Here is a 12230-nt window from a genome sequence, read left to right as displayed (position 1 = left end):
CTCAAGTGTGTGTATGTATGTATGTATGTATGTCCGGGATTGGCATCTGCACCGTCGCAGCTACAGCCACATAATTTGGCACAGTCACACGTCTGGACTCCAAGAGTGTCCTAGGCTATGTTGTGAGGTGAAATTTTAACCCCGCGCATTCCAAATCACCAAACAATTTTGCCCCTATCTACATAATGGGGAAATAGTGTGTGTGTATCAAGCTCCGCCCCTCATTATGATGTCATAATGGTTGCCATGGCGACGCTGATGTCATCATAGGTTGCAAACCTGGCCGCTCATTATGATGTCATAATGGTTGACTATGGGATGGAGGATGTGTGATGGGTATATGGGCACTGGACTATGGGATGGAGGATATGTGATAGGTATATGGGCATTGGACTATGGGATGGAGGATATGTATGATGGGCATATGGGCATGGGACTATGGGATGAAGGATGTGTGATGGGTATATGGGCATGGGACTATGGTATGGCAAATATGTATGATGGGTATATGGGCATGGGACTATGGGATGGAGGATGTGTGATGGGTATATGGGCATTGGACTATGGGATGAAGGATGTGTGATGGGTATATGGGCACTCGACTATGGGATGGAGGATATGTATGATGGGTATATGGGCACAGGCCTATGGGATCGTGGATATGTATGATGGGTATATGGGCATTGGACTATGGGATGGAGGATGTGTGATGGGTATATGGGCACGGGACTATGGGATGGAGGATAATTATAATTTGCTATAACTAACCAGAGTTAGTTACTATGCCTGGGCAGCGCCGGGCTCTTCAGATAGCATTTCATACAGAGGTATATAGCAGAATAGCCGACAATTCAATTGCCGGCTTCTGTAAAATCATTACAGAACCCAACAGGATATGAGACATGGTTTATATACAGTAAACCATTGCTTATCCTTTAGATTTATATACTGTATGTCCCTCACTAATAATGTTAGTAGTGTATCTGTATAAAATTTTGGAGCTGTAGGTGTTAAATTAAAGGATTAATTCACGAAAACAAATTTGCGTGGGCTCCCGCATAATTTTCTCCACCAGAGAGGGCAAGCCAGTGACTGAGGGCAGAAATTAATAGCCTAGAGAGGGACCATTGTTTTTGGGCCCCCCTGGCTAAAAAAAATCTACCTCTAGCACCCCAGAAAAGGTGCATCTGTAAGATGCGCCAATTCTGGCTCTTACCCTCTCTCTTCCAATTGCCGTGAAGCGGTGGCCTATGAGGTAATAAGGGGTTAATGTCACCTTGCTATTGTAAGGTGACATTAAGCCTGGTTAATAATGGAAAGGTGTCATTAATCCAAAGTTAAAAAGCAACAATATCACATACCTGTCCGCCGTACAGTCAAGTCCCACGCTGCAATCCTTCTGAAGGGGTTAAATAGTTTATAACCGGGAGCAGTGCTAATGCGACTGGCCTGGCTCTAAACCACAGAGTAATTACAGAAAAGTTGCCTGTGCAGCCTCCCCTCCTGACCAGACATGAACTGATTAGCGTGGGAAAGTTTGTGAACATTTTCCCACAATGTCAGTTCACCGCGGGGAAGAGTCCTGAAGAAATCATTTGCATATTCCCAGTGCCTTCTGGGATAAGTGAAGAGTCTCCGCGAGCTCAATGATCACTGGGTTCTGGGCTCATCTTTCATCGTTTTTTAAGAAATCTCAATATGGAAGAGGCCAAGAGCCATTTGGTGAGCTGCATTTCTTGCTACATGTTTACAGACTTACCAGTGGAAAAGCCAAACTTCACATTCCACAAATGCAAGCTTGTGTCCCTGTTGGAGGAAAAGTTGCAAAATCTCGAAGAGAGGTTAGCTACGTTGAAGATCATTAAGGAAGGTGAAGAGTTCTTAGACAGAGCAGAATTATCTCTTCATGTTACAGAAAGAGAAGAAATTTGAAGTGCACCTGAAGAAACAGAGGAATGGAGACATGTGACCCAGAGAAGCAGGAGGATCAGGAGGCAGTCAGCACCCATACTGCTCAGAAACCAGAACCAGGCTCTCACGCAGGAAAACGATGAAGAAATACATCAGGATGAGACTTTGTCCACAAAAAGCAACCTTGTACGCCTTCAGAGTCCTCCTGGATGGAGAAAGAAAAATGTTGTGAAGAAGAAACGGAGAGTGGGGGTCATGGGGGATTCCCTGTTGAGAGGAACAGAGGCCGCTATCTGCAGACCGGATATAACTTCAAGAGAAATGTGCTGTCTTCCAGGTGCAAAAATTAAAGATGTGTCTGACAGGATATCAGGACTCTTCAGACCTACAGATGACTACCCATTCCTGCTAATACATGTGGGGACAAATGACACCGCAAGAAACGACCTGGAAACCATCTGCAGAGACTTTGAAGATTTAGGCAAGAAAGTGAAAGAACTGGGAGTGCAGGTGGTCTTCTCTTCCATCCTCCCAGTGGATGGCCATGGAACAAGGAGGTGGAATAAGATTCTGCAGGTGAACAACTGGCTACGTCGATGGTGCCGTCAGCAACGATTTGGATTTCTGGATCACAGAGTGAATTACCTATACGATGGACTACTTGCTAGAAATGGGGTGCACCTTACGAAGACTGGAAAACATGTATTTGGAAGTCGCCTTGCTACACTTGTAGGGAGAGCTTTAAACTAGAACAACATGGGAAGGGAAGCAAAAGACCAGAAAAACCCATACACCTGACAAATGCTATTGAGAACTCTGCTATTAGAAGTGGAAAGGAAGAACAAAGACGAAAGAATCTAAATAATAAAAATATTGGAGAAAGAGAAACCAATCACAAACTAAAATGCTTCTATACTAATGCACAAAGCATGGGCAACAAACAAGGAGAATTGGAACTACTAACACAGGAAAAGAAATATGATGTCATTGGAATCACTGAAACTTGGTGGGACAATACACATGATTGGAATACAAGACTAGAAGGATACAACTTATTTGCAAGAAACAGACTTGATAAATGAGGAGGGGGTGTCGCATTGTATGTTAGAAACGCGTATATCTGCACAGAGATAGAAGCTTCAGAGACTGGGAGTTCTGTGGAAACTGTTTGGGTAAGAATACAAGGACAGAACAATGGAAAGGACACCATTGTAGGCATTTACAACAGGCCGTCTGTGCAAGCTGAAGATATGGATGAACTCTTTATGCATCAAATGACCAAGTTCTCCAAAAATTATGACATCGTTGTCATGGGAGATTTCAACTATCCAGACATTTGTTGGGAATCTCTCTCAGGCAAAACTAACAGGTCAAGGAAATTCTTATCCTCTCTTGCTGACAACTTTATCTTCCAAAAGGTAGGGGAGAAATCAAGGGGATCTGCTACCTTGGATCTAATCCTCATAAACAGGGAGGAAATGGTTGAGGAGGTAAAAGTGGCTGGGACCCTAGGAGGTAGCGACCATGCTATTTTAGAATTTTGGATAACTAGAGGCGGAAGACCTGTGAAGACTCAGACGTCAAGGTTAGATTTCAGAAAGGCAGATTTTAAGGGATTCAGAAAGAGAATTGGAGGGATCCCATGGCTGGATATCCTTAAAGACAAAAATGTCTAGGAAGGATGGGAAATCTTGAAAAATGAAATTCTCAAAGCACAATTGTTAACAATTCCAAAAAGAGGGAAGAAAAGGAAGCATTTAAGGAAGCCAGGATGGATGAACACAGAACTTAAGCACATGCTAAAAAGGAAGAAAAAACTGTTTATAAAATGGAAAGAGGGAGGCATATCTAAAGAAGAATACAATGCTGTCTGCAGAACCTGCAGGGCACAAATCAGATTATCTAAAGCTGACAATGAATTGAGGATTGCAAGAGATGTCAAAAGCAATAATAAAGGATTTTGGGGATATGTCAAAAGTAAAAGAAAAGTCAAAGATGCTATAGGATTTTTACAGGATGAAAATGATGAAATGGTAAGACAGGAAGTTGAGAAGGCCGAACTTTTAAATTCCTATTTTGCATCTGTTTTCTCTCAGAAAGGAAATGTAACATCAACTGTTCTTCACTGTCCTATTAAGGGAATAGAAGAATCCAGGATATCTATAAACAGAAAGATAGTGAGGAAACACTTAGCTAACCTAAATGAATTCAAATCTCCAGGTCCAGGTGAATTACACCCCAGAGTACTGAAGGAGATAGCAGAAGAAATTTTTGAACCCCTCTCCTTAATCTTTGAAAATTCTTGGAGAACAGGGGAAGTCCCAGAAGACTGGAGAAGAGCAAATGTTGTTCCTATCTTCAAAAAGGGGAAGAAGGTGGACCCAGGCAACTATAGGCCGGTGAGTCTGACTTCTATACCAGGAAAGATCTTTGAACAAATTATTAAACAACATGTACACTCACTGGCCACTTTATTAGGTACACCATGCTAGTAAGGGGTTGGACCCCCTTTTGCCTTCAGAACTGCCTCAATTCTTCGTGGCAGAGATTCAACAAGGTGCTGGAAGCATTCCTCAGAGATTTTGGACCATATTGACATGATGGCATCACACAGTTGGCGCAGATTTGTCGGCTGCACATCCCTGATGCGAATCTCCCGTTCCACCACATCCCAAAGATGCTCTATTGGATTGAGATCTGGTGACTGAGGAGGCCATTTGAGTACAGTAAACTCATTGTCATGTTCAAGAAACCAATCTGAGATGATTCGAGCTTTATGACATGGCGCATTATCCTGCTGAAAGTAGCCATCAGATGTTGGGTACATTGTGGTCATAAAGGGATGGACATGGTCAGCAACAATACTCAGGTAGGCTGTGGCGTTGCAACGATGCTCAATTGGTACCAAGGGGCCCAAAGAGTGCCCAGAAAAAATTCCCCACACCATGACACCACCACCACCAGCCTGAACCGTTGATACAAGGCAGGATGGATCCATGCTTTCATGTTGTTTACGCCAAATTCTGACCCTACCATCCGAATGTCGCAGCAGAAATCGAGACTCATCAGACCAGGCAACGTTTTTCCAATCTTCTACTCTCCAATTTCGATGAGCTTGTGCAAATTGTAGCCTCAGTTTCCTGTTCTTAGCTGAGAGGAGTGGTACCCAGTGTGGTCTTCTGCTGCTGTAGCCCATTTGCCTCAAAGTTCGACGCACTGTGCGTTCAGAGATGCTCTTCTGCCTACCTTGGTTGTAACGGGTGGCAATTTGAGTCACTGTTGCCTTTCTATCAGCTCGAACCAGTCTGCCCATTCTCCTCTGACCTCTGGCATCAACATGGCATTTCCGGCCACAGAACTGCCGCTCACTGGATTTTTTTTCTTTTTCGGACCATTCTCTGTAAACCCTAGAGATGGTTGTGCGTGAAAATCCCAGTAGATCAGCAGTTTCTGAAATTCTCAGACCAGCCCTTCTGGCACCGACAATCATGCCACGTTCAAAGGCACTCAAATCACCTTTCTTCCCCATACTGATGCTCGGTTTGAACTGCAGGAGATTGTCTTGATCATGTCTACATGCCTAAATGCACTGAGTTGCCGCCATGTGATTGGCTGATTAGAAATTAAGTCTTAACACACAGTTGGACAGGTGTACCTAATAAAGTGGCCAGTGAGTGTATGTCAGTACCTGGATAAGAATGAAGTGATTAAACAGAGTCAGCATTTCCTTCTATGACGGAATCACTGATTGGGTGGATCAAGGAAATGCTGTAGATATAGTATATCTTGACTTCAGCAAAGCATTTGACAAAGTATCTCATACAATCCTTATTGAAAAAATGACTAAGTATGGAATGGACAAGGCAACTGTTAGGTGGATTCATAACTGGCTTAGTGATCGGACCCAAAGAGTGGTCGTAAATGGCTGCACATCCAGTTGGAAGAATGTCTCAAGTGGCGTACCACAGGGCTCTGTCCTGGGCCCTGTATTGTTCAACATCTTTATGAATAATTTAGATGAAGGAATTGAGGGTAAACTGATTAAATTTGCTGATGACACAAAGCTAGGAGGGATAGCTAATACTAGAGAAGAGAGAGAGAGGATTCAAAAAGATATAAATAAACTGGAGAAGTGGGCAGCAACTAACAGAATGGTTTTTAACAGGGAAAAATGCAAAGTACTACATCTGGGCAATAAAAATGAAAAAGCATATACAGAATGGGAAGAATAGGGCTAAGCAACAGCACATGTGAAAAAGACTTGGGTATACTAATAGATCACAGACTGAATATGAGTCAACAGTGTGATGCAGCAGCAAAAAAGGCAAATGCAATTCTAGGATGTATTAACAGAAGCATACAGTCTAGATCACGTGAAGTCATTATTTCCCTCTACTCCTCTTTGGTCAGACCTCATCTGGAATATTGTGTCCAGTTTTGGGCACCACATTTTAAAAAAGACATCAACAAACTGGAGCAAGTTCAGAAAAGAGCGACCAGAATGGTGACCGATCTGCAAACCCTGTCTTATGAGGAAAGGTTGCAGGATTTGGGATTGTTTAGTTTGCAAAAGAGAAGACCGAGAGGAGACTTAATAGCTGTCTACAAATATCTAAAGGGCTGTCACATTGTAGAAGGATCAACTTTATTCTCATTTGCACAAGGAAAGACTAGAAGCAATGGGATGAAACTTAATGGGAGGAGACACAGATTAGATATTAGAAAAAACTTTTTGACAATGAGGGTGATCAATAAGTGGAACAGGCTGCCACGAGAGGTGGTGAGTTCTCCTTCAATGGAAGCCTTCAAACAGAGGCTGGACATACATCTATGATTCTATAATAGGTGGTGCTGTAAGTAAAAGTCCTCTTTCTTTCTGAAGAGGCAATTTGCATACAAAGAGTATGGGAAAACAAAGTTGACAGGCTTATAGGAATATATATGCAAATGCAGAAGGTAGAGAAGGTAGAAGTTAGAAAAGCCATGTCATGGCAGCAAGGATCCGGTAGCAGAGGCCATTGGTGTATTCAATAGTGTATAGGGAGGTACTCAAAGACATAGAGGTACATACCAGAAGGCTACTGTGCTGGTTGAGAAGACTTGTGGCGCCGAACCCCGACGCACATTTTAGACCAGACCTAAGTCCGGTCTGGTGAAGGTCTGGCCTAACGTATATATTCATATAAGCCTATCAACTTTGGGTTTCACATACATTTTGGCAACACTTCTACTTACCTTATCCCCTCACCCCCCATGAGTATAGGTTTATACTTAGCTGCTCTATATATTATACTGTCTGCCACATTCTAGTTACATGTGTGCATGCACATATACCCACTTATTATTTATATATCTTATATTTACTGGGGCAGCACGGTGGCTCAGTGGATAGCCCTGCAGCGCTGGAGTCCTAGGTTCAAATCCCACCAAGGACAACATCTGCAAGGAGTTTGTATGTTCTCCCCGTGTTTGTGTGGGTTTGTACACTGGTTTCTCCAACATTTCAAAGACATACTGATAGGGAAGAATATTATTATTACTTGTACACATTTACAGTATGTTTACACATGTATTTTTCACCTTTTGCATGTTGCACTTTATCTGTGGGTAATATCCCTTTCTATGTACCAACTGCAGCTGCGTTCCTATGATATTTATTTAATACTTTTTATATGTATTGTTTATTTATTCATGTTGTTTGTGAGCGCCTTCTGTGCCACCACTTACCGTACTAGTTAAAGGGAACCTGTCGCCTCGTTTTTCAGCTATAAGCTGTGGCCACTGCTTTTTGGGGGCGTATCTACAGCAATCTAAACTGAAAGATAAAAAAACAAGTTTTATTATACTCACCCGGGGGCGGTCCGGTCCGATGGGCATCGCAGGTCCGGTGCCTCCCATCTTCATGCAATGTCGTCACCTTTCCTTGCTTCGCTTCATGGCTCCTGCGCAGGCGTACGATCTGATCTGCCCTGCTGAGGGCAGAGCCAAGTACTGCAGTACGCATGGGCAGGGCCTCTCTGACCTTTCCCGGTGCCTGCACACTGCTGTACTCAAATGTACAGATAAGTACGCCTGCGCAGGAGCCACGACACGAAGCAATGAAGATGACAACATCGCATGAAGATGGGAGACTACGGACCCGGACCTGCGACGCCCATTGGACCGGACCGCCCCCGGGTGACTATAAGAAAACTTGTATTTCTTATCTTTCAGGTTAGGTTCTAGAATGCTGTAAATAAGCCCTGAAAGACAGTGGCCGCAGATTATAGCTGAAAAACGAGGTGACAGGTTTCCTTTAATAAAGGTATTTTTACTTTATAGACACCTCTTTGTCCTTACAATTTTCTCCTGAAATTTGTAACCTGTGTCTCGGGGCCTCCTCCTTTTGGTCTTTCTTAATGTACAGCAAAGAAGATGATTTAATTCCTTTCATTTAGAATTACTATTGAGACACAATCAGTTCTACGTCAAGCAGATTTACTAGGTTTGCAGTAATTGACTAAGATACTATGGAAAAGACAAATCCAATCCTATAATGTATAGTTCTGTAATTTATCTATAATAATAATAATAATTTTATTTCTATAGCGCCAACATATTCCGCAGCACTTTACATTTCAGAGGGGATTTGTACAGACAATAGACATTACAGCATAACAATAATCACATAGATCATAACAGATACCAAGAGGAGTGAGGGCCCTGCTCGCAAGCTTACAGTCTATGAGGAAAGAGGTAGACACGAAAGGTGGGTGGTAACAGCTGCCCTGATTGTATGGACCAGCCATAGTGTTGTGTGTAACAGTACAGACGCAGAGGGCTAATGGATGCATAAAGCATGTGGGAACATGATGCGGGGAACCTGGTTATGGTAAAACTTTTGGCTGTGCCACACAGGGATAGATTAGGTTAATGTGTTGAGGCGATAGGCCAGTTTGAATAAATGCGTTTTAAGGGCACGCTTAAAATTTTAGGGATTGGGGACAAATCATATTGACCTGGGGAGTGCATTCCAGAGAATTGGCGCAGCACATGTAAAGTCTTGGAGATGGGAGTGGGAGGTTCTGATTATTGAGGCTGCTAACCTCAGGTCATCAGCAGAACGGAGGGCGCAGGTAGGGTGGTAGACTGAGAAGAGGGAGGAGATGTAGGGTGGTGCTGAGCCATGGAGAGCTTTGTGGGTGAGGGTAATAAGTTTGTACTGGATTCTGGAGTGGATGGGTAACCAGTGTAATGACTGGCACAAGGTAGAGGCATCGGTGTAATGATTGGCAAGGAATATGATCCTGGCTGCAGCATTCAAGACAGATTGGAGAGGGGAGAGTTTGGTATCAAGATGCTCATTGGAGATCTGTCTATTATTTAATTTTTTTTACCAGTATAACTTCAGAGATATGAGGTCATAAGATTCTAGAATGTCCTGCATAAAGAGAGGATCAGTGGCTAGTCTTCACAACACAGCCAAATTGTCTTCCCATTAACAAGGTAGGACGTAGTTTACACAGAGCTGCTTTGATCTCTTGATTCCTGAGACTATAGATGATTGGATTTAATAATGGCGTCCCAGCTGTGTACAGAGGTGACACGATCTTATTTACATTGTAGGTGTACAGATTTGAAGGGACCATGTAGACGTTCATCAAAGTCCCGTAATATGTGCTCACCACAATCAAATGAGAACTGCATGTGGAAAAGGCTTTTCTCCTCCCAACGGTGGAAGAAATTTTCAAGATGTTTTTAAAAATTGAAATATATGTAAAAGAAATAAAGAAAAATGGAAAAATAATAAATGGTATGGTCAAGATGAAATCCAGTATGTCCAAGATAGAATGGTTGGAGCAGGATAACTCTAAAAGAGGAGCAAGGTCACACAAATAATGGTCCATGATGTAAGGACCACAAAACTTAAAATTACAGACAAACATAATTAGTACGAATGCTACCATGAATCCAATCAGCCAGGGCCAAAAGGTCAGATATGATTGTAACTTTATGTCCATGATGGAATTGTAATGGAGAGGTTTGCAGATGGCCAGATATCGGTCATAAGACATGACTGTGAGCAGAAGACATTCGGCAGTCGTTGTACCACTGTAGAAGAAGAGCTGAACAATACAGTCAGTAACATTTATGAAGCCTCTTCTGTCTTTCACCACCTGGAGCATCTTAGGAGTGACGGTTGATGTCAGTAAGATGTCAGAGAAGGACAGATTACTCAGAAAGAAATACATAGGGGACTTGAGACTCTGAGATTTGGACACCAACATGATGATGATTGAGTTTCCAAGCAATGTCAAGGTAAAGATAATAAGAAAAACAATAAATAAGAAATGATTTAATATCCAATGGTTCTGAAACCCCAAGAGAAGGAATTGTGTGACTGAGGTTTCATTTACGTCTGCCATCTCTGGAAGTCACAGATGTTACTCTTGTTGAGCTTATATTCTACTGACCTGTGAATGCTGGGGTCATCGTATTCTGCAATTGTCTTAGGATTTATCGATAAACCTGTTATAGTAAGGAGATGAAGCAAATAAGTACAAATCCCACCTAATTCTACAAAATACCTTTTACCAACTAATCTTATCCTGGATAACCAAAAAGTCCATCTTCAGTTTGCTTCAAAGGAAAATAACCCTCCCCCCTCCTCTACCAAAGAAGACACCAGGACCAGATACAAAGTCTTTCTCGATACCCTCTCTCGCTATTCTTAGTCTACTATTCACAGCTGTTAAGATCAATTTCACATCAGTTATTTTCTAAAAAAAATTGGACACGTCGAAAAGACAAATGACTTAAAGGGGTACATGTTCTATTAAAAAACAAATAAATAAAAATGGGTCGCCCTCCCAGGGCTGTGGGGTACTCGGTACTGGGCCGGTCTCTCAGATGGGAATGTCACAGCAGCGGTGACCCGGTCGGTGACCCTGGGCGCCCATGTAAAAGGGGTTGAGTTGGGAATTAAGGTTATGAATGATTCGTGACGCCACCTGTGGTGTTCGGCAGTGGAGATGTTAAGCCGACGCTGCAGAAAGATTCTCTGGGACAGATGGTGGGGTGCAGCAGTGATGTTATAGCCCTCCACAGGTAGGGCTGTAGTCCCAGGGCAGTGTAGATAAAGGGTTAGAAAGAGGGTGCACCCTCTTTGGCACAGAGATGTAGCAGTGCTGAGGATGTTGCAGGAAGGAGGCAAGGACACAACAGGGTGCAGTTTCTTTACTTTTACTTGGCAAACGCAGTCCAGGGTCCTGGTTACAGATGGCACAGGAGCAGGCTAGCCTGGAAATAGCTCAGGGATCTCTCTATCAGATGGGTTGTGTAGTCTCCTTCCTAGCGCTGGCTTGAGGTACATGCAGTACTATGTTACACTGAAGTTCCTCCTTCTTATCTTCTCTCAGAACTACCTCGTATGGCAGACAGCTGGAGCCCTCTATCTCTCTTGGCTCACCGGTCGCTGTTGTGCCTCCGAGTCTTAGTTGGGAATAGAGCATTTACAGCTTCCTATTCCTCTGGTTTCTGTTGCAGGACCATCAGTATCCATACAACTGTGGAGACCAGGTTCCAGATCATGCGCTCTCACTGGGAGGGAGCTCTCTGTCCTCAGCTCAATCTCCAGCATCTCTCCACACGTCTACACACGTTGCCCTCCTCACACTAACTAACTATTTCCCCTCCTGGCCCTCAGAGACAGCTCCTCCCCCAATCCTGGTTCAGAGCTCCCTCTGCTGGCCTGGAGTGGGAAATGTGTTGCATGTAAATGATTAACTGCTAGAGAGACCCTTCCTTGCTTCCAAGCATGACATCACCCTCCCTGGAGGAAGGCAATGCCATTGTGGCGGCCATACTCCTGGGTGCGCCACATTAACATGAATGTAAAACTTGGACGTTATAATGGAAAGTAAACACTCATAGCCAATCTTCAGCTCACAACGTCATAATATTCCATCAATTACAGTCGATGGCCTTGTATACCACCAATTTCCTTTTGGTAGGCCATTAACAACTTCACAAAATGCATGTGAATTTGGAATCCTTACGTAAATTGGTAGAAAGGTAAGCGTGGACACATATGAACCTCGGCTTAAGTGCAACTCTTATCTATTCTCCTGGAATGCTGAAAAACGTTTTGAAGGCTACAGCAGAAGCCATGTTATGTATAAAGGAGAGAATATCTGTGCAGTCTGGTGCTGAAAAGTGGTTTGGTTTTGTACAAGGAACTGGGTGATGCTGGAACCCTAAAACGTGTTAAGTTTTTGAAGACTCTAACGATTGTATCAGGGCAAAACAAGTCATATTTTATTACCATGATCGTCCAAACA

At 43.1% G+C, this 12230-nt stretch overlaps 1 protein-coding gene across 1 annotated transcript; it reads right to left on the bottom strand.

Annotated features, from left to right (window-relative positions):
- Positions 1–9347: 9347 nt before the first annotated feature.
- On the bottom strand, positions 9348–10316 carry LOC141050019 (olfactory receptor 9G19-like). Its single transcript, XM_073546855.1, has one exon. The coding sequence runs from the start codon at positions 10314–10316 to the stop codon at positions 9348–9350; it is 969 nt and encodes a 322-aa protein (XP_073402956.1).
- Positions 10317–12230: the final 1914 nt, after the last annotated feature.

Source organism: Dendrobates tinctorius, unplaced genomic scaffold (assembly GCF_039654945.1).
Source record: "Dendrobates tinctorius isolate UK_male_01 unplaced genomic scaffold, ASM3965494v1 ptg000151l, whole genome shotgun sequence".
Taxonomy (NCBI): domain Eukaryota; kingdom Metazoa; phylum Chordata; class Amphibia; order Anura; family Dendrobatidae; genus Dendrobates; species Dendrobates tinctorius.
Note: the sequence above shows the minus strand (reverse complement) of the source record. Positions and strands in the feature narration are given on the sequence as shown.

Excerpts from the sequence above, each read along its gene's own strand:
- LOC141050019 (XM_073546855.1), bottom strand. The coding sequence starts at position 10,316 with ATGGCAGACGTAAATGAAACCTCAGTCACACAATTCCTTCTCTTGGGG.